At 36.6% G+C, this 23,771-nt stretch overlaps 1 protein-coding gene across 3 annotated transcripts in view; it reads left to right on the top strand.

Annotated features, from left to right (window-relative positions):
• LOC121315721 (apoptosis-stimulating of p53 protein 2-like) overlaps window positions 1-23,771 on the top strand; it is a 37,358-nt gene that overhangs the window by 2,111 nt on the left and 11,476 nt on the right. For 2 of the 3 annotated variants that reach the window (XM_041250067.1, XM_041250066.1), the window contains exons 2-9: window positions 11,559-11,706; window positions 13,172-13,285; window positions 17,336-17,409; window positions 17,770-17,871; window positions 19,446-19,620; window positions 21,600-21,781; window positions 22,282-22,446; window positions 23,401-23,463. In XM_041250067.1, coding sequence (XP_041106001.1) covers window positions 11,559-11,706; window positions 13,172-13,285; window positions 17,336-17,409; window positions 17,770-17,871; window positions 19,446-19,620; window positions 21,600-21,781; window positions 22,282-22,446; window positions 23,401-23,463 — 1,023 coding nt within the window. The remainder of the gene's footprint in view (window positions 1-11,558; window positions 11,707-13,171; window positions 13,286-17,335; window positions 17,410-17,769; window positions 17,872-19,445; window positions 19,621-21,599; window positions 21,782-22,281; window positions 22,447-23,400; window positions 23,464-23,771) is intronic. The other variant, XM_041250068.1, reaches the window with a different exon arrangement.

The following is a 23,771-nucleotide window of genomic DNA, read 5'->3' as shown; positions in this document are numbered from 1 at the left end:
CTTAACAAAGTTGATCCTTAACATGTTGAGTGACCCTCTGCATTTGAAATTGGAGGATATTCTTTAGCCAGTCATATTTTGTTAAAAACCTCCAACTATTTGTATGAACCCCAACAAGCTGTAGTCCTATATGAAATGAACTGCGTGTCTGGAACATATATGCCTGTTGTCCATTCTTTGTGATCTGAAAGCTATGATACATACTTTGGAAACTGGTTTTATATCTCGAGTCGCCGTTTGGTGGTAGCCACTACAGTATGCGGTACAAGAAGCATCTGTTCTGTATTGGAGTTGTCATTTCTAATCGATATACACTTTGACCATGGTCAGGGAACGAGGACACATTTCCACTAGTCTAGGAGTCAGACAGAATTGTCAATTCTATAGTTTCAAAGTTAAAATATAATTGCAGCTGGTTCATTGAAGCAACAAACTATACCGTGCCATGTCTCTAAGTGGAAAACCCTTAATGATGCTATTACCTGCATTTCAAAAGTGGTAATCCTGGGTCATACTAGGGTGTAAATTGGGTCCTGGGATAAATATTGGCACTGAACTAAAATAAATAAATTGGCTGCCCCAAAACCCGACTCTGTAATTAGGATAGTTATATTGGGTTGACAATTTTGTTTAAATAATTGATTTAAAGAATAGAATATCATTGTAATTTGATTAGAGAAACCATGGATTTTTGTAGTGCCCACAAGTCTGATTTATACTTATTGATATTGATTTCTTATCTACAAGTACTGTCATAGGTATCGTCATTAGGTTTTTTTCTCTTATTGCAGTTGCTTTCCTTGACAGATTTGACAACACACTAACATCTGTTGTGTAACCTGGCTCTTTCCTTCCCTGGTACAATATGTACATATTACAACAAGGGAATTTCTGCATTTTTTTTCTTCTTTGGATTACATTCACTAATCCTTTTAAGGCAATACAAGTTTCCCTTTTCCCCAACTGGTAAATGGAGAACTGCATATTAGAAAATTTAAATTAAAAACAAACAGCATGTAATGTCTTAATTGACATTATAAGGGCCATTATCTTGTAGGGGTTCTACAAGATGGGTAGGTCAAGTGATCTACAAGTGCAGTCTAAGCAGGTGAGTCTTGAGGAGGTGGCAAAAGGCAGTGAGAGATGGGACAGTTCTGAAGTCCTACAGTAGCTGGTTCTACCACAAAGGAGCTAGGGAAGAGAAGGAGCGGGCATTGTATATTTTAACAAGTAGCCTGTGAAAGTAACTGGTAACTACAACTGGTTGACCCTTTAGTTCTACCTTTTTAGTTATGTAATTTAACATGTTCTGTCGATTAGGTTACCTAGCTTAACTACCTACTGTAGCTTTCTGTATAGCCAAACAACACACCATTGGTTCTGTTTGTCTGTTCACTTTGCTTTGAAAATACAGCTAAGATTCTGTTTTGCTCTGTTGATTATTAATAGACATGCAGAGTAGTATTGGTGAAATATAAGAGACTTAAAACTAGAAGGGTCGATTGCAGCGTGCCAGTGACTTGGTCTGCATCAAGTGGACTAAAATGCAATCTAGTAAATCCTGCAGCTCTGTACAAATCAAATGCCTCGTTTCCACTGCCGACCGCCACTGGCCCCGGCCTGTCTCAACCGTAATATGTGCGTTTCCACTGCTGGCTCCCTTTTCTTTGTTGTACCTGACTTGGCCAGACAGAAGTTCATCATCACAGAGCTGGGAGAGTGCATTTGTAACCAAGGAAACAGAAACCATTTAACCCTTTCCAATGGCTGCCATTTGTAGTGTGCGGGAACACACAGAAACTCAATTTTTGTTATCAGGGTGGGCTGACTCAGAAATTCAAAAATAGTTCATGGGCGCTGTTTGAAATATGAGTTTTTGAAAAAATTGTAACTACTGTTAGAGAAGCCTACAAAAAAAGACTGACACTGTTGTGATGTTGTAGGAATGTAAAATTTTGTGGCAACGGCTTGCCATGGGTTTAGCAGGAAGAAACGAGACACTACAAAATAGTGACGCTGTCTTCATGTTAATGTGCTGTACAAACGTAGGACGAGCAAGCGTATTAAGTTAGTCTTATACTTCTTACACAGGATCATCTCACATCCGATCTGGTACGCTGCAGTCAGGGTCTTGTTTAGTCCAATTTAGCGGATGATCCGCCTGTGTTGATTATGTGCTGGTGCGCTGCAACCAGGTTTAACAAGTGTACTAACTTGAGTTAACTTAAGCAAGTGGACTAAACCTGATTAATCCGCTAGTTAGACGCGTCAAGTGGACTAACTTTGGTACCTGTCTCCCTGCACCAGTCCCATTTGTCCTTTTCCTTGAGTAGTTTGTTATATTGTGGAATATAAGTAAGCTGCTTTCTGAGCAATTCTGTTGGAACAACATCTGTTTTATGTACAGGGATGACCCCAGTTTTTTTGCAACGCATGTGAATTATATATGGGATGAAACTTAAGAAGTTAGAGTTGACAAATGTTATAAATAATGCATTTTTGTTCTATTCTTCTAAGTCCGAGTTGTGTGGTGGTATTGCTTTTAACTTTTTTGGGGGACTGTGCTGTGAATTAAATACAGAATTTTCTTGGAATCCTTTTTGGTTTTTTTTTTTGCCACTGTGAACAGTACATTAGGGTTGGCTGCATGTGGGTCTCCATCAATTTCTCATGATAAACGCTGTCACACTTAGTTATAAATGTGTCTGATCTTCAGAGCCATGAGGTGCCTGCCCCAGAAAAAAGAACACATGTAGATGGTACTGTATCTGCTCCTATGTAGATAAGTATGAGTAAGGCTACAGTTTTGGCACAGTAATTTTTTTTACATTTCACGGATGAGGTGCAGCAAAAATCCAAGAATTCACAGAAAGGTCAACAAATAAGGTAATTTTAGCTGCATCAACATACACAAGCTTTTAAATAGTGCACCAAAGCCAATAATATAAAGACTACTGCTTTTGACTACTGATAAGTTTAAATGTTACTTTAGAGTACAAAACTTACAGTGCATACTTCAGACTCCGACATAATTTCTGGTTGGAGTTAGGTCTCCGGCCTTTTGTGAAAGTCAGAATTATGTCATCTATAATCTTGCAACTTACATATTTTTTGGGAAGACATACAGCCTTAACAAAGCGTCAATCCTTTGACCAGTCATTCTAAAATGTCTTTCACTGTCACACACCCGCATCTCTCTAAATGTCTGAAACTCTCCCTTTTGGGTTCTGTGTTGTTTGAGAGGATGGATGTACCAATAGTGTCGCGTTTTGATTTTTTTTTTATTAATCCTCTTGTATAGAGGTACGAACTCAGCACATCTACTTAAATGTATCCAATTTTGTGATTGTAGTCTGTATTTAAAGTATGAACAACAGCTCCGACCACTTTGCACAGTCAAAACGGCTGCGGCACATGATGCATCCCTTACATCTGCAACAGAAGTATGAACCAGGCTTTAATGGAGTTTTCCACAATTGTCAAATAGTATGTTGTAAAGAAAGCCTCTGTAAGCTGGTAAACTTCTGTTCTGCGATGCCTTTGTTCCTCTGCCTTTAGAGAAAACAGTTCACATTTATTTTTGTATTTTAGCTGTCACTCATTTACATGCTTGCTTGCTTGCTCGCTCATCCACTGACCTACATAGCTACTCTTAAATGCTGCGTGTACCCAACCAAACAATTTACAGATACTCGCAGATTTATATTTTCAGTGCATGACATACTGCATTTTTTTTTTTAAAGGAAGCACCTAATCAAACATGCTTTTATGTCCATTTCCAAGATTTAACAGACTTTAATTCATGATTTCTGTGACAACCGTGACAAAATCATAGCCTTTAAATATGAGCACAAGAGTCCTACACTACCATTGGTTACTAAAGACTGCTTTTAGTGATTCTTTGAAGGGGAGATATATAATTACACTAACATGGTACATGTTAATTTTGGTACAAAATACAATGGCTGGGACAATGCACAGTCATTATGTGCTCAGCAACATCCAACATCTTAGATAATATTTACTATTTGTTGCTATTCGAAAAAAATGCATCAATTTTAATCCACGCTGAGCCCAGAATGTGATGTAATTCACATACACTCCTTTCTGAGGTCCCAGAGGTGAAGGCCATGTCAATATCAATGACATTAAGCACCATAGTTCCACCCAGTGGAACCACAGTTAGTCTTTATTGAAAAGAGGGCCACAACAAACAATGGCCTTCCCAAAATCAGCAAACTCTTTCTGGTTTGAGTAAGTCACATGAGACCAGGTCATGTCTGGATAGTCAGGTTTTGGTCGTTCCATATGGAACTATTGTATTGTACAACGATGTGAAAGGCTGGGTGTTCCCCTGAGAGTAGGTGTATTTCAATGATTGTATATATTTAGAGCTTCGTGTTGCAGCTATGGTTACCATCAATTGTTTCCTGATTCTATAAATGAAACTGCAAGCAGCTGATTGCTAACTGGGTGGGCCCTTCTTGTGTCTTATGTGTATACAGTTACTGTACAGTGATTTTTGTATATATACGATTTTGTGTTGGTGTGCTGTATTTTGCGCAACATTCCTACTACTATGAACAGAATTGTTTTGGGAACAGAAAATTAAAACAGGAAATGAGTAGGAACTAGTGTAAAAACATGGAAAAGTAAACCTTGTTGCCTGTTAATATCCAGGAATTATTTCCAACACTCCTGCTCCCTGTACATTACCTCCACTGTATGCTCAGGTTTTCCTGCAGTTTGCTGGAAGTGTGTTGGGGTGGAGTGTAAACTTGGTAGAGCAGGACATCAGTTACTGAACAGAAAGAACATCTCTGTCGATATTGCATAGGTTTAACTCCTAAGTAGCAATGCCATACTGTTTGTGCGTTGTGCATAATTGTTCACACCAAGACTGAACATGACTAACTCAGTTTAACTATTCTTGATGCAGGTTGCTTTACATCAGTTTTCCAGAGTCTGCAGTATGAAACTTTCATACCCCCACACAGCTGTGTTCTAGTTATTTTGCTTGGCATTGCTATGAAAAGATTAGAGTTGCTGGTGCAGTCCCTTGCGTCCCTTGCTAATGTTTCTCAGTAGTAATTTGATTTTGAGTTTTCTGATTGAACAGCATGCCTTGCTTACCTGAGCAATCTCTATAATGGATAGACTTGCCAGCACATATTTCTACTGCAGCCCTGTATGTTTAGCTGGTGAAGGACATACAATAGTTGGATGCAAAAACCGTTCTGATGACCTTTGAGTACTCTAGTGTTTTTACAGCCGGTTTTGCCTTGTGCTGTCCGTCTCTCAAGCAGATGTCTGTTTGAGTGACAGCTTCCTAATACAAATTCTTAGCTTGTCGTAACTTTTTTTTTTTTTAAATGTCTGGGGAATAGAGCAGTCGTAACATACTGGTACTGAACAATTTGCAAAAGGAATTTGAACTGGCTTTTGTTGGGGTAAGTGTGCTTTATATTGATTTTGATGCTGCTGCTTGTTTTAAACCACAGAGTTGTTGTATCATACACATGATATCTGTTTTAAAAAATGTTAATTCTCAATGCTGAAAAGATGCACTGTTACAGGTACTTATTTTACTATATTTTACAAATGCATGCATGTGTATTTTTAGACTGTGAAAGAAATTGCATGTTTTGGGAGGGTGTATTTATGAATACAGTAATAGTCTACTCCAACATGGACCTGTTTTTACTGTATTTTTTCATTTTTGATTACTGTAATTGAGTTAAAAGGTGGTGCTATAATTTAGATAATTGCCTGAATGAAAGAAGGTATGGTGTTGATTCTAGCATTCTGCCTTTTACTGCAGTTTACCATGGTAGTAAAATATGCATGTTTTGAGTAATTGTTGTGCACTGTCCAAAAATGTTTACCTTCCATAATTTCTTTTTGTTTTCATTATAGCAACTGTTTCTAAACGCTGACTAAATTAAAGTTAATCTAAATTAAAAATTTATATGGTACAAGTATTAACTATTAAATGACTTTACTTCATGGGTCAGGGTTAGGGTTGCATCTATTGTAGTAGTCCTTAATATGTTGCCTAGTTTTTGGACAGCAGTGGTTTATCATTTTCTCAGTAGGTAGGTGATCTTCCTGTTTGTCAGAAATAACATTAAGTGAACACTTACAGTATGGCTATTAGCAGCACCTGGTTTCTGAATTCTTTTTTTAATTTTAATTTTATTTATTTGCCTTGCTTAGTCAACAGTGTGTCTCAAATGATTTGAAACTATAAGAATGGGACAACAGTAGTAGCATGATTACATTCAACCTCTGTGAAGCAGTAGCTTTCCAGCCTTTTCCCTCGTCTAGTTAGACACCGTCAATCCATCTGTGCCAGAGTCTCAAAGGTGCCCATCCCTGAGTTATTCATAGCTGTGAGGCTGTTTTGGCATTTTAGGTTGGGAAATTACTATTTAGTGCCTTGGCAACCTTATGGAAACATTAAAGGAATTCCTAGCAACTATCTGCATTTTTTGTTTTTGTTTTGTTTCTTTATCTGCAGTGGTCAAAGCTGAATAGAAACAGATGCCTTCCTGTGTTTAGGTTCAGCTATTGTGTGTTTATGTGTTTCAACCCCCAACAAGGTTTTCATGTTCTAAACAAACAGAAAATGCTGAATACTCTTATCTACTAACACTCAAAACCTTCAATAAAATGGGTGTGTGTGAGAGAGAACAATAATAAAAGGTTTTGGTAAATATATTGATTTTGGATGCTGAAGAAAGAAAAGAAACTAGCTTTCTTCTGGCAGTTGAAATGTACAGTACAGTTGTATGGCAAATTGTGGTTTATAGCGTGACTGGTTATAGTTTTTGGAATCCCCTTTTACATTAGTACTGTAATAGGCTATTTTTTTCCCATGAATAAGACCACAATAGCCTTGCTTGACATTACTGAAACAGTGTTCAGAACAGTACAGCAAGAAGCTTACTTACTGGTTCCCACATTTGTACTTTTTTTAAATAAATTTTTTTATGTATAAAGTAGAACAAATATTTGACTTTTTTTTAAGCTATTCAGAAATGTAATTTTGATTTTTGTTTCCCTTAGCTTTTTTTTATTCTGTAATATTTAAATAACTCGCTCCTATGTTGAAACTAATTTATCAAAGAAATTCATTGGAAACTGGCCTGCTATTGTGATTAAACACAGAGACAGTCGTATTTAAGACAAGTGTGATTTGAATTCACTGTTTTCATTACCCGTCTAATAAGTAGGAGCAAAAGCCATTATTAAAAGAGAGCAGAGACCTGATCAAAGTAAGCTAATGATCTGCGCATACTGGAAGTTCCACATTCGTGGGAATACATTTCAATCTCACATCGCATCACACATGGTGCCTGACTGAAGGATAGAGAAAGAGAAACATGCAATCCACTCAGTGAGGCATGCCAGCAACCCTGGGTATCCAAGGACAAATCATACCAAGTATTGTGCTGGAATCCTTAATTACAGATGGGACATATGGCTCAAGCATGACTTACATTACACAAGCCTGAAGCTGATGACCTTTGGCATGTTGGCGGTGTGTTGCATCTGTATAAAGGGAGGAGGGTTCAGAGAAATGTCTCTTTACCACTACATTTTCTCCATGTGAAAACTAAGTCGCAGTCACTCCCTTGATAAAATGTATAGGCAATGTGATTACTTAAGGAATGTGACTGCAGTACAAATTTGTCCAGATTTTCTTTTTTCTTTTTTTTTCTTTTTACGACGAATAGGATTAAGCCCTTTTTATGTGTGTCCTTGACTTCTAGTGAATGTTGGTAACTGGTTACTGAGTGGAAGGAAATGTTTTAGTCAAATGTGGTCAATTTAGATTTGCAGAGTAGCAGAAAAATAACCAAAAACCAAGGCAGAGAGCCATGGAGAACCACTGCATGTTCATATGACCCCCCTCTTTCAAAGAGCTGGGAGGATTTCTTTGGGAGTAGGGGTTGGGAGATGGAAACAGCTGGACCGTAGAGGATTGGTCATAAAATTGTATAAAATCTGGTTCCAGCAGTGCCAGTGAGCAGGCCAAACAACACATTAGCATAGTGGTTGACATTTTCTTCCAGACTATAGCCTCTTAAAGCCTGACAGAACAGTGATCAAACCTGTCTGTCTTTTCAACTCTACGGTAATTAAGCATCCCTATGAAGGAAGCCTATATTTGCTACTTAGTTTATCTGGAACCACTGCTGTTTAAACTGTTTATGTTTGAGATGCTAACTTTGTAATTTTGAGTATTCTGGAAACCCCTTTGCAAAATGTAAACCAAAATGAGTTTTTTTTCCCAATGATGATTGTGCACTGTCTACTGTAGACACATTGCTACAAAATTCCCATTCATACATTCTTGGGTCATGTCTGATGTTGCTGGGCACATTAGGATTTTAGTTTGCAACCTATTGTTTGCTTGGCTCACCACTTCCAAATTGGTTAAACTCAGTCAGTCATTTCTGCGACGGAACAGAGACCAATTCAATAACTCAGGTCTGAGTTGGTGTCAGGTCTTAAATTCAAAGATTACTATTCTATACCTCTATTCAGATTCCCCACAATGTGTACAGTCTTTCCAACAGCTCATCCTGTTCTGTATTACTAGTTTCTTTTGCAGACATTTATTTAAAATTGTCACGTCATTTTAAAGCTGGAAAACATTTGCTGCTTCAGTATGGGCTATTAACAAATACATGCAGACTTTAACAAATGTATTACTTTATCCCTAACTAGACAAATGGATGCATGCAGACTGACTACAGATTATTTTTATTTTCTCTGTTTTCTAAAACCACATGCAGGAGGAAAGGGTCAGTGTGCACATGCACAGTATTCTGTTTCAATAAGTTTTCTGAAGTGTGTTTACATGATATACATTTTGTTAGTTTTCAGAGTTTAATCTGAAATTTCTAAGTGCTGTTTTCCAAAAACTGACTCGGAATATTCTGATACGTTTTGCCCCCTATATTTTGGTTCTGCTAAATTGCATTTCCTTTTACGTTTTACGTAGTTATGTGCATAACATTTAGATTTAATTTTGCTGTTAGGTTGTTAATAGGAAATTGTACATACCGCTACAGTACATAAAAATATGTACTGAATTACAGTTAATGTGTCTTCTCTTTAGTTTTGGCAAGTGATAGTTTCATAGCATTCTGAATTAAAATACCACTTCTGTTGAAAATATAGTACTGCACCAACACAGCTAATACAGTACATCTAAATGGAAGCCTACTTATTTTAAAACAGTCCTTTTCAGATTTGTATTTTTGATATTGTATATTTTTGTGTTCCCTGAAAAACGGACAAGGTTTGGAACAGGCCAAAATGGAATAATCGGATGCGTGAGATAAGTGAGTGCTGAGTGTGTAAAAAAAAATATATATATATATATATATATATATATATAAAATGTGTGTGTATAAATGTCTATATATATATATATATATATATATATATATATATATATATATATATATATATATATATATATATATATATATATATATGTCTGAAAATTCAATATCGATATTGTGCATGTATTCCAATATGGATAATATTGTAGTGAAATCAGTTAGCGCAGGCAGGCTCATCACACAGGGCGAGGCAATCCACACACACACAGACGGAGGGCGGGCGTGAACCCAGGACCTCTCGCACTAAAGCATAGCGCCGATACCGCAGTACAAAAGAGCCGGCACCTACCAGCCCTGCTGCTGCCTTCCCCTGTGCATGCTACAGTATCGAAGTCTTCCAAAACACGGAGAAATATAATAACACAATTGAAATATCAAACATATATAGCAACATTTGGAAACCGGTCTGTGTGACACTCGTCCCCTGTGGGGGAGTTATACTCATCATACACATGCGAGGGGTCATATGCAATCATATAATAGACTTATTCTTTCTACTCAACACCACAGGACCAACATAATAGTAAACACAGACCCGGTGAAGTGTTCTTATCTTTGTATACCAGTAAGTTAGTGATCAGCAGATGTGTCAGCTGCACGAAGAGCACAGCGTGTGGTTTTCACTAAATACTGTAATAATACTTTTGTGTGTGGTGTTTTGCCTACGAGACTGACAATGATTGGTGTTGTGTGCTAAGTTTTGTGTCTTTAGCAGATTAGCAATAAAAAGTATGTCTCTGCGAGCATACAATAATTCCCAGTATCGGGGGATTAAAAAATTATCATATCAAAATGTCGATATTGGTGCCCACCCCTAATTCTCTCTCTCTCTCTCTCTCTCGATATATATATATATATATATATATATAATATATATATATATATTAGTATAATATATATATATATATGACATAAATTTAAACACTAGTCTAAAGCTCAATGCAGACTACCAACTAATCTAGGCTTCGGATGTACAACTATCAACATGAAATGCAGAAATTGACCAGGTTTTATGTTGTTTATAAGTGAGTCTGTGGTTCACATTTATATCCAGTTAGAAATACACATCCACCTTGCATTAACTCAGCTGTTAATAAAACACTCCTGTCCTGAGGTTTAGTTACTAAGGAGATTAGGCACGTCTGTCAAATCCAAGAGGAGAATGGAAAGTTGTGCAGTTAAGGGTAGAAGATAATATATAACTAATGGTACTGGGTAAGCCAGCAGTTGGGACATAATTTCTGTTGCAAATACAGTGCCCGCTGTACATTCTACATAAGGCTTTAGTGTGCAGTAGGTCTCTTCAAGGCTTGAGTAGGTTTTCTCAGGCAGAAAATATTGGCACGATGCAGCCAGCCAGTCAAGAATCAAGAAGGGGTTAGTGTTACCATGGGAGATGGCCAGCAGTGCCGGTCAGCCTTGCTCATCTGTACTCAAGCGGCTTTAAAATATGAATTGCATGTGCTAAACTATATATACAATATAGTTCATATATTTTCAGAGCAGTGTTGAAACTAAAATGTTATGTATTATGTAAGTAGACACAGGTTAATATATATTAAAGTACAAAGTTTAGAAAATATTTTAATTACAAATGATGCATGGCAAATCAGTTATTTCTAAAATGTTAAAGAAACCAGAAAAATTCTAGTCTGAGTGGTTCATTTATTTCTTAAGGGCATTGGGTTTAATTTCTGTAATGAAGGGCTGCCTAAATAACCATGCTGAAAAGAAAAGTAATGAAATATGCAGTCTCAGATAGCGGCTTAGGCCAGTAGAGAAAAAAGAATGGAAAGGGCAATTAACTAAAGCGTAAAAAGGAAGTAGAATTACTCCAAGTCGATTTTATCAGCAGCCAGACGTTGGTTTTGAGGCTGCTGACTGATCATTTGATTTAGATGTGAAGGATTTATAACGCGTGGATTGCACTGCCAGCCTGCATTAGAGCCAAACCTACCCCAGCTGGTATCTCCAGAGAAATCATGTTGTGGACTGTGATCTTGCAGTGCAGTTTGATGCACATAAAGATTATACCCAGAGAGTATTAAAAAAAAAAAAAAAAAAAAAAAAAAACATTCTGTATTCTGTATAAAAAGCTTTCTGTTAACACTAATGATTGCTTTCCTCTCTGTTTTACAGATGTTTTTGACTGTGTACCTCAGTAATAACGATCAGCATTTTACGGAGGTGCCCGTTACCCCAGAGACCACCTGCCGTGATGTGGTGGAGCTGTGCAAGGAACCCGGCGAAACCGAATGCCAGCTGGCAGAAATGTGGCGGGGTTCAGGTAACAATCCTCCCTGTCTTGTACTTCATTTAATGTTGTTGTTTGTTTTGCCTAGTTTTAAATTTCCGAGTACAGTGTATTTAAATTAGGCACTTCATTGTCACATCAAGTCTGTGATTACCAAGACCCTCCCCCTAGCGCTATAATTGCTAACTGCTTCAAGTTCTGTTATAAAAAAGACAGTATTATTAATAACTAAATAATCTTATAATAATGAGGAGGTGGAATGAACTGTCCAGTCAGAGATGGATGTAGTTACTGGGTGGAACCCAGCGGGGTGACTGAGAGTGTAAGTTAAGTACGCAATACATTTATATATATATTTTAAGAATTTGTTTAAAATAACTAAGGCCCCGTGTAGAATACGATTTCATGGACCAGCTTCACTAATTAGGGCTATCCTATTTAGTTTGTTGCATGAGGCTAATTCGTTTCAGCATAGTAGTGCTCTAGGAAAACAAATGCTGGCACCACTGATAGATTGAGTATTTTGTTCAGTTGCAACTTCATGGGTCTCTAAACTACATTAGACACCCATTCTGAATAAATCTTTTCAACTCAATGAGACCCAGAGCATCACTCCTGAGAATTCTCTAGTATGTTACATCTCTATTTTTTAATAGTATGATAGATTAAATTAAGATTACTTTATTTATTATATACACAATAGACAGAATAAAGCTATTATGTAATTTATCTTCCATGTTATTGTTGGTGAATAACTCCCAGTTCCTTTACAGAAAGCTGTAAAAAATGCTTTCAAATCAGCATTTAATTAGCTTAAGTAATTTAATTGAAAATAAGGCTGATTTGTGCAATAAGATCTCCTTATGTGAGGTATGGTTGCCCTGTATGACATGACAGTATAAAGAGATTGTGTCTGCTTTGTGAAAGTTAAAGATTTTTTGTGAAGAGGGTTGGGATATGCATTGAGCGCATTACCCTGGCATTGTCTTTAGTGGCAGGTACTCTCAAAGTTGAGTATGATTGAGTCAGAGTAATGCTGGCAATTTTTTTACATTATATTTATTATAGATTTGAAACCTTCAGCCATGTTACATGAATAACTTGTTCACATGTTACAAAGCAGCTTCTGATTTAATTTGCTTTGTTTGTTTGATTATTAGGCTTCCAAGCCCATGGCCATGTTGGATAACCTAATTAACACACAAATGTCGTCTTCTCCAAAACTGCTAATCTGATCGAAGCAAAACTTGGCATACAAGAGTCAAGTATGGCTTTCTTTTACCCAAATGAAGTTGCTACAGTAAAAAACATGGCTGCTGTGGGCCAATCAAATTTCAGCATTCCTTTAGTTGCATATATTGCGCATAAAATGAACACCGTTGAACAAAAATTCAACTGAATGGATGGCAACCAATCAAAATGCATGAATTTCCCAATACCTCCTTGGAAGCCGTAAAGTTGCTTGCAGCTTCTAGTTATTGTTTTTCCATCTCTGCAGAGCGAGCAATAGCAGATGATGAGCGAATGCTCGACGTTCTGCAGCACTGGGGGCACAAGAGAGCCGAAGTGAGATTCTTCCTTCGGCATGACCGACCACCCACCAGAGAATCAGGTAAGGGTCATTCTATCCCATAGGAGGGAAAATCAAATTATCCACTCCGCTCCAGATTATGTAATTAAACATTGGATGAGAAAGTACTTATTTTGTGCTACAGATGCAATATTAAAACCACCCTACATTTGCTTTATACAGTAGATGGCCTGCATCTCACTCCTTATCTTTAACAGTGCTGGTATTGTGTGACCTGCAATGCTTGTTTAGCACAAATTTGTTTTATTTTCTCTTCAGATTACACATTATTTAGTACTACAGTAGTCGGCTGTTGCACAAAAGCGTGTTGTATTTTCAATACAAGTGTAGGGATGGAAATAAAGCCCCCATTACATGGCTGTTTGATCAATTCTGGGTTTTACTATGTTTTAATAGGACAAACCTGAGCTTTTTACATATACACTGGGACTTATCAAGCTTGTATCAAAGCCTGGAATGGGCGAAACTGCTATGCTAGGAATCTTATTTCCATCCTGGTGGTGTTGGTTGAAATTTATTGACATTAACCCTTTTTTTCTGAAACAGGAACTTTTTTTATTTTATTCTTGCACCAATAAAAGTCAAGTACTCCAGCAGCTGTCAAAATAGCCCATCATTCATCCTGTCAGTGGTTTAATGAGTTACTACATTGCAGCGTCCTGCATCAGAGCTATTTAGAAGATATATTTGGAAAGTCAACAAACCTTTTTAATTTAGATGCAAGTCAATGAGTGTAAAAATGTGTTGTCAGTGGAAACATAGAGCAATGCAATGCTGTCTTTCCATTGCATTAAATATTGTACACCCACTCGCTGCTGTCCAAGGTGAGTATCATCCTCGGTTCTCAGCTGTGATTTTAGAGCTGTCTACACTTCACCTGAATTGCACCCGTCTGAAATGAATACAATCCTTAATTTCAGCTGGAATGATGCTTGTCATTGTGGTGTCCCCTGTTCTACTGCATGTCACCCATGCTGATGTTACTGACTAGTCATGTTCGTTATTTACAAGTGGCGGTGAAGAGTCCTGCATGTTGAGATTTCTGTGGGATCAGTGTAATGCTTCTTTTCCACTGTACAACTGCGCCGTTCTGGGGCCGTACCAAAAAACAAAAAAAAAAAAAAAAAAAAAAAAAAATAAACAAAAAAAAAAAAAAGGTTCAAAACAAAAAAAAAAAAAAAAAAAAAAAAAACATAAAAAAAAATAAAAAATTGAATCATATTTTATTTTATTTTTTTTATTCATTTTTATTCTTCCATTTATTTTCCCCATATTTTTTGTATTTTTTTTTTTCCGACCATTTTTCCATTTTTTTTATTTTGTTTTTTTTCCCCATTTTTCATTTTTTATTCATTCATTTCCATTCCATCATGCCCCATTAAAAAAATAAAAAAAATGCAAAAAAAAAAAAAATAAAAAAAAAAAAAAAAAAAAAAAAAAAAAAAAAAAAAAATAGGTAAAAAAAAAAAAAACAGAAAAGGTGGACATGAACTGCGCCGTTCTGGGGCCGTACCAAGCCCTCACGGTGTGGTTAAGGGTAGCCTCAGTTGTTTTTCCACTGCAGAGCCGAGCCGTGCTACTTTGGTTGTGGTTAAAGAAACAGGCTTGTAACCAGGAGGTCCCTGGTTCAAATCCCAGCTGACTCATTGTGTGACCCTGAGCCAGTCACTTAACCTCCTTGTGCTTTAACAAGCGGGTGAGACGTAAGTGACTCTGCAGCTGATACAAAGTTCACACACCCTAGTCTTGTATCTTGTAAAGCGCTTTGTGATGGTGATCCACTATGAAAGGTGATATATAAAAATAAAGTATTATTATTATTAAATATTGTTAACTGTTTGTCAAAAGATTCGTGAACAAATGGGTGTTCAGAAATTAATAGACCAACGGTACAGCTGTATCTTGCATTGCTATATTTTGTAAATATATTTAGGAATTTCTTTATAATCCACACATTTTTCTGATTTCATATCGTCTTAAAGTTCAGTTAGTCATGTTGAAGGGGAAAAAGAAGGTTTTAAAACTATGATTTGCCAAAGATAAACTGTTTTGAAGGATAGCTGTTTTTGGTTTGGGTGCTTAATAAAACAAGTTGTATGTATGGTACAGCTGTATTTTGTTTTACTATATTTTTGTAAAAGTTTAGAATTGTTTTTATTTTAGCTTTGGTTTTTTTATATTAATATAATAAAGGTGAAGGTTGAAAAATGAATGTGTGAGTTAAGTGTACTATACCTGCAGTTTATGTCCATATGCTTCACATCGTCAGAAATTGAGGCATAAACTTTCTCATTTTTGACACACAACTCCAGATCTTCCTAAACACTATCTGCCCACAGAGAAACTAGAGCCTGCACTTCCTCTGCAACCCAAGGCTGTACTTTTCTCTCGTCACCCTCTCTGCCCACCATGTTGTTTGTCTTTTTGGATTGTACTGACTGACTGCAATGTAGTGACGAAAATCCATAACTCTGCCCCTGGCCGGGTTTGTCTCCAAGCCAAATTCAGATGTTTTGTGAGGCCGGAGAGTCCTGATTTGGTTTTCGTTCAGCTCGACAATAGCCAGTGGAGAACCACCCTTACCCGTGCCGTACCGAGCCCTCACGGATCGGATGTGCCAGTGAAGAAGGGGTAACCAACAAAAATGCTCAAAACTGTCCTGGTGGGACAAATCATATAATACCCTGGTATTAACACATGAGCATTATTTATATAATTGTATTTTACTTTACTTTTCATTGAAGTTCAAAGTGCTTGGAGACCTGGCTAAGTGTGAGCAGATAGTGTGTGATGCAGGTACAGTCTTAGTTTGTTACCAAGTGTAGCCTGTATTGAGAGATCTTCAAGACCAAGGTTCTGGAGAAAGGGTTAAAATATAGTTCATATATAAAACTTGTTTTACTAGTATTAGCCTGTTTGTTCCATAAGAGATGTGAGATTGCCTATTACAGGTTACTGTGTCTCACATTACAAGAAATTAACTCATTCTCAATTATTTGATGTCATAAACAGAAAGATGACACACAGAGTGATGGCAAGTGTTTTCCTTGCCAACGTTGGAAATGTGTACCATTTGCACCACGTGCTTTATTCATCCTTAACATCCTTAATGGTTTCAGACAAGTTAATTCCCATATGAAGTTGTCCTGTTACACTTGTGAGGTGAAAGTGTGACTAGCCTTTTGTTAATTGTCAATACCATACACACCCTCCAGACAAATAGAAGGAATCATGTTACAATGTAATGCTGCGTTAGGTAACGTATCAGGTCGGTTTTTACCATGTTATATTTCAAATTTCTGCATCAAAGGCTATTAGATGTTTCACAGACGGATGGAAAGTCAGTAGGCTGTATTTCCATTTTTTTGTTTCCTCTGTTTAAGGGGGCAATCAGTGGTGACTTTCTTCATTCCTATTCAGTATGGCTTGAACTAGTATTGTGTAAAATGTTAGCCTCCTCTGTTGGCTTTGCTATTTAGGATTCAGATATTCAATCCTGTGATTAACAAGCCTTTCCTATGTTGACTTATGGATGGTTGGTTGCTAATCTGTTCTAGCTGATCAAGAATTTGCCCCATTGTTTCGTAACTACAAGAATTTGGCATACAAAAGAAGTGCCTGTAGATTTACAATGGACTTGCAGAGATACCTTATGTAATGATGCCTTGAATTTATTTATTTTTACTGGAGCTTTGTTCATAACAAAGTGCGTGTAATTACTAAACCTTTCTCTTTTTTATCCTAGATTTAGTTATTTCAAATACCCTTTAGTACAGTTATGAGGCTATGAAGAAGTCCTCTAAATTTGTGTTTCTTTATACTGATCAACAGCAAAAATCTGGATATTGATTCTGCATTTGTTAATGGGTTACTACCCTAGGAAATCCAGTTTTGACTGGGAGGGAAGTAAACGCATCCCATTTGACGATCGCACTCACGGAGCATTGTTGTTTTTCAGATCCTGTTTTTGCAACTCCTGTTTCATTTACTCAATTGTTACATTTCCATGATTATTGAATTCCTTTAATAAGAATACAATTGTTTAACATGGAATTATTTTCTATTAAATAGGTGTAGCCAGACCCCAGGATCAAACTGCCAAGAATGGTGTGAAAGGCCCTATGGACAGGAAGATGGAAAATGGGGTGAGTTACTATGTGTTAAGAGCAAAATGTAGCCTTTTGGTGCTTTTCAGTTATTTGAAGACTCAATCCGAAATAACCTGAATGAATGGTGTGGCAGAACGTGTTGGGTGCAAGGCATCTTTCTATTTTCAATGGTTTTATTTTTTTACTTATTTATTTTCTTAATAAATACAATCCTAGCAGCATATGAACTTTTAACATTTTTATGCCATCTTATCCTGTCACATCACTAGACTCACTTCCAGTGTAGTAGCTTCAAACACTCCATGTGACCCTTCATTGTCCTGTTTTGTTGGTCTGAGCATAAAGTCAGATCTATAGTTTTAAGAACTCATCCTTAATTCCTTTGTCTTTTTGCAGGCGGGAGTTCCCCGGATGGACATGACTCTGTCTGAACTGCAGGAGATGGCAACAAGGCAGCAACAGGAAATTGATGCTCAGCAGCAACTACTAGCATCCAAGGTATGGCACCCAAATGCTTTGCTTTATTGAAACAGAATGCCATGACTGCTACATTCTGTTAATTTGTACTTGCTAACTGGCGATGTTGTACCACCAGCTTCTCTGGCAAGCAAACAATTCCCTTGGTTAATAATAATTTGAACATGTTTAAAAAATAATATAACATGATATTAGTAATCCCTACTTGTAAATTCCCTTATCAGGAAATTAGCTATCTATTCTAATAACATTCATACAAATGTGATCTTTAAAAAGTTCCCTGTTCAACCTTACAAGCCATTTTATTAATACATTATGATCACCATCTTCTCCTTGTTTTGCATGTATAATACCAGTTTGCATGTAAAACAAGTGAACCATAACTTCCCTCTTATCCAAGAGTCCACATGATTGTTTTAAACACAATATAGACCTGTTAATTGTTTGACTAATCTATGACAACAGTAAGAAATTATTAGAAATAAAAACTGTTTGAAAGGACAGTTACAGTATGATTATGAAATGACCTGACCTCCATCCAGATCCTTAATTACAGAGTTCTAATTATTTGCCTGCGAAAACTGAAGTGGAATAGCTTTTAACCCTTTCAGGACCAAGCATTTATCTGTGGAAATCTACCCCAGGACCATGTATTTTTTGGTTGCAGTTGACTCTCCCTATAAATTCACAATTTTTTTTTAACAGTAGCTTCTTGGAAATGGTGTCCTTTTTTCAGAACACTGGGGAAGATTATAAAGTACTTTACAAACCATATAAACCATACAAATGTTTTGCTATTTTTTTTTTAAACACAACTCTCTCTCTATTTATTAGTGTTCTGCTTAGAGATACATGTATAAAAAGAACGTTTTGTTGAATATCGATGTTTGGGCAAATTTCAAGTTTCACCGTAGTTATTCCAATAACATCTTCTCAGGGTCTTTATAAGTTATAATGGACAGTACTTTTTTTTTTTTTTTTTTTTTTTTTTTTTTTCTCAAAATAAATATTTTATGAATAAAATAAGTTATTCATTCCATTATTATCAGCAACAATAATAAAAAAGTACCTGATACATTTAGTTCATGAAATAGTATATGTTTCTATCCACTCTCTTCTTGATATTTATAAATGTTGTAAAAACATGTATATTAAAACACGACAGAATAAATGTTCTAATATAATAAGTCAAATACATCAGATCTGCAGTGTTTACCTCCCCCCTCCCTTTTTTTTTTTTTTTTTTTTTTTTTTTTAAATTAGCTCTAAACAAGTTCCTGTAATGTTTTGTTTACTGCTTTTGTCTGTCAGGCTGCTGTAAACTGTCTCCGCCTTATAGACACTAAATGCTCTTCTCGGTGACGTCCCACAACTATCAAAGTGAACGTCAGGCCCTTCCCTTATCCCTTGATACGTGTTTCAAGCCTGTGCGGTAAAATACGGTGACCCTGTAAGTCATCAAAACAAAGTGCATTTTATATCGTGTTTACACAGTCGCAGTGCTAGAGCCCACTTCAGTATGATCGTGTTAACACGTTCCTGGTCCTTAGAGTTCAAGTGTAAACCCTGCTGTGTTTCTCTGTCGCCTCCTACAGGAGCAGCGGCTGCGCTACCTCAAGATGCATGATCAGAGGCAGCAGCAGCAGGTATCCGAGCAGAACAAGCTCCAGAGACTGCGGGAAATTGCAGAGAACCAGGAAGCCAAGCTCAAGAAAGTACGAGCGCTAAAGGGGCATGTGGAGCAGAAGCGTCTCAGCAATGGCAAACTTGGTGAGCCACATTCTGTACAGCAAAACATTGAGCGTTTAGAATGGTATGTCCTAACCCTGATTTCATCTCAATCCTTGGCGTGAAACAGAATGATCCATTTCAGATGAAAACCAGCTAGGAAATATTCAAGCAGATGGAATAATATATCCATTGCAACAAGATCTTCTTCTTTTTTTTTTTTTTTTTTTTTTTTTTTTTTTTTTTAATCACTTAAAAAAAAAAAAAAAAAAATTATAAAATTGATCGAGTTGAATGGCATATTTTTACAGGTTTATGTCAAAAGTTTAGAAGCCACTGCTTAAACACTTTTTTAAATAAATGATAGAGTTGTGTTAAATATGTAACTCCTAATGAATCAGGGAAAATTGGTGGCATTTAAATCTGGGGAAATGTCAATGAAGATCTTTAGGGGAAATATTAAAATGACTGAGTTTGTGATGCAAATTACTAAATTGTTCAAAACAAAATGTCAACTTGTTTTTGTATAATACCAAAAGGTATTTATTTAAATAGTTGACTGCAATTTGCTGCTGTACAGTACCTGAAGGGTTACAAGGACAAAAAAATGAAAGTTGAACGCATACCCACGCATGTCAGAAATGAGTTTTTGCCTGAATTTGACGAATTGAAGCAAATTGACAAACCGTGGGTGTGGTACACTTAACTTGACTCAAACACAGAATTCTTCCAAATGTCTCATCCTTCACCACCTTTATATTAATATAAAGAAGAAAAAGGAATGTGGAAAATAAAACAATTCTAAACTTATTTACAAAAATATAGTTAAACAAAATACAGCTGTACCATACATACAACTAGGGCTCTCGTTCCGATCGCCCAGCTTTTTTTTTTTTTTTTTAAGCACCCAAACAAAAAAAACTACTATCCTTAAATGGGATGTCTTTGGCAAATTTTAAAACCCTTGTTTTTTCCCCCTTCAACAGAACTAACTGAAGAGAGTAGTTTTTCGAGATTTACGATTATACTGTAAATACAGTATAATCGTAAATCTCGAAAAACTATTCACTTCTAAATCTTTTGTAGTCATTTTTGTATCTTTAGTATAAATACATGTTAATTTGGATTCATATGTTTTTTTTCTGACTTTATGTGAATGAAAAGACCCACATTTGCCTGTTTTCCCACTGGAAATAGTGATATTTTGAAATCACTGTCATGGTCACAAAAGCAAAGTTTGTGGGGAATGATTGGCATTTTCTATACTTTTGAGGCATAAGCAATTAGGAAATAATACTTACTACCCAGGAGCAAAAATTGTGTTACATAGTGTAATCAGTAAAATTTGTGGATTATAAAGACATTCCTAAATATATTTACAACATATAGCGATACAAGGTACAGCTGTACTATTAGTCTTCGTTTTTGAACACGCATCTTTTGGCAAACTTAATTGGTAACAATAATTTAATAACAACCGTCTTTCGTTGGATGCGAGTCAGTAGCACGGCTCGGCTATGCAGTGGAAAATCAATCCAGGCTCTCCTTAACCGCACCGTGAAAAGAGGCATAATGTAACCAAGAGGATTCTCAATTCTGTGCTTTGTCGCCCCCATCTGTCTTTCCTAGAAAATAACAGATGTCAATATCAACTTGTATTTGTATACACAAGAATTCCTTGCCAAAACCACAAATAAAGATGAGGGACTGAACAGATGTGTTTTATTTTTTTGGTCATCTGCTGCAGTCCTGTATACCCTGATGTGGGTTATGCAACTTTTAGGTCCTTGCTTTAAAACTTGGCACTTTTTCCCCACCAGGTTCTCATTTGACCTGAACTTGAAATATGAACTTTGGTAGATCCTTTAATCTTCCCCAGTCTCTCCTTGAGCTCTAAGATAGTCCTGTGAAATTTGATTAGACATGGTTGTTACTGTATAGTGAAGGTCCTGGCAGTCCTTGTGCCTGCGTCATAGCCAGGCCTCCTCCCTGTAACTACTACCGCTGATTGTTCCCTGCAGTGGAGGAGATTGAGCAGATGAACAACCTGTTCCAGCAGAAGCAGAGGGAGCTGGTGGTGGCAGTGTCAAAGGTGGAGGAACTCAGCAGGCAGCTGGAGATGCTGAACAACGGCAAGATTGACAGTTTTCATGATAACCAAGGGGCTGTTGCTGAGCTTGACCGACTTTACAAGGAGCTGCAGGTGGGAAACCTTGCGGGGGGTGGGTTATAATGCTATAAAGCTGGCAAATTCCAGTTTTAAGATTAGCCCAGGGCTCATTTTCCATTTGATCAAAAAGGGATGCAGTGCTAAATTGTAAGCTGAATGCACAGTGTGAAGAATTTAATTAAACCCTGAAGTTTACAAGCATGATGAGTTAGGATGTGTTAAATAATTATTTTAGAACCTGGTTCTCTTTTTAACCCTAGTTGTTTACTGCATTCCCATTGCCTTTTTACTGGAAACAATACTGGGGCGGTACTGTGTGCTCATGAAATGACCTTGCTCTGTTAGAGCTACTTCCTTATTCAGTCAAGAGCCATTTCCTAAAAATGTATAATACTTTTCTTACTGTGGGTCTCCAGCCTGTAATGTCAGGGTGTGCACCCTACCCAAAGACTGAGAAACACTGCACTCAGAAATGACTCGGTGTTGCCATGCTGAAGTGACTTTATACTGAAACTTTTAATTTGTGCTCCCAGCTAAGGAACAAACTGAACCAAGAACAGAATGCAAAGCTGCAGCAGCAGAGAGAATGTTTAAACAAGCGCAACCAGGAGGTAACAGTGATGGACAAGCGTGTGAACGAGCTGCGAGATCGCCTGTGGAAGAAGAAGGCAGCCCTGCAGCATAAGGAGAATGTGCCAGTGAGTAAAGTACTAGCTAAAGGCGAAATAATCTGTGTCATCTGTGGATTTGTTGTGGGCTAGTTTGGTTAAATTAAACATCATTTTAACACTTTAACTGTTTTCTTCTTGAAAACTGCTGCAACAAAACAGGCTCCCTTTTGAAATAAACTGTTTGTACATTTAACAGAAACTAAAGATGCTGATGGGTTTTTTTTTTTTTTTTTTTTTTTAATAGAAGTCATTTTTAATGACATTACATTGCTATACGGCAAAGGACAAAGCAGTAGAACACCCCTCCATTTTTTTATAGATATATATTCTAGTAAGTCTTACATCACTGTATCTCTTGAGTTAGGAACAAAATTTACGACCAGAATTTTTATGTATTCTATGAATGCTCCAGGTCAGCCACGTTTTTTGTATTGTAATTGCACAACTGTGGAATTGAAAGCAATGGGGATGATAAAAGCACTGAAGAACAAAAATGTAATTCTAGGTTTCAGGAGTCACATTATCATTATGATGAAAAGCAGTGCTCCAGGCGTACAGCAGCTTTTAAACTTGTTCTGAAATATGTATTCGAGACACGAGAGTAGGCAACATCTCTTTTTCAAAGACTTTAATACATGTAAATGAAAAGGCTTTTGGGTATGTGATATAAAAGATTGTGTGTTTCCTGGCTGAAGTAATTCACATTTGTTTTATTTACAGCTATGGAATTTCAGTGTTCTTCTGACCAGAATCTCAATGAAGCAGGTCATTTATGGCTGCAGTGGAAGGGAATCGACAGATTTCACCTTGCACTGCCAGACTGGTTCGGTTTTTCTAAAGCAGCCAGGGTTGCCAGGATAATTTGTTTACCCATACCCAAATAAAACGAAGTTTAGTTTCTTAATGCTGTATTGTATTCCATAGACAATTTAGTGATGTCAGGTCAGATTCTTTTTTTTTTTGTCTCCTTTTCTTCTTAAGACTGTCTTTCCTGATAAAGAGAATTCTGCAAAAGAAAACCAAAACCAATATTTTACAAAGAAGGTAATTGTTTTTACTATTTGGAAATTTTAATGTTTGAAGTACTTCAATATACAATCCCCACAAAGGTATGACTGTGCATTTTATAGATTTATTATGAATGTGCATATTATACATTTTATAGATTTATTTTAATATTAGATGCATTTTTTTTTTTTTTTTTTTTATCTAACTTAGGAGAACATAAAGCTTTTTCCCTTAACCATGTCCCATTTAGTGTAGATGCATTTTTGGCATACACAAAGAAAGACCTTTTATAGGATGTTTATTGGAAAAACATATACCAGTCTTGCTTCTGAAAGCTCTACAAT

Source organism: Polyodon spathula, chromosome 5 (genome assembly GCF_017654505.1).
Source record: "Polyodon spathula isolate WHYD16114869_AA chromosome 5, ASM1765450v1, whole genome shotgun sequence".
Lineage (NCBI taxonomy): Eukaryota > Metazoa > Chordata > Actinopteri > Acipenseriformes > Polyodontidae > Polyodon > Polyodon spathula.
The sequence above is the reverse complement of the archived record's forward strand: the minus strand, read 5'-3'. Positions and strand labels throughout refer to the sequence as shown.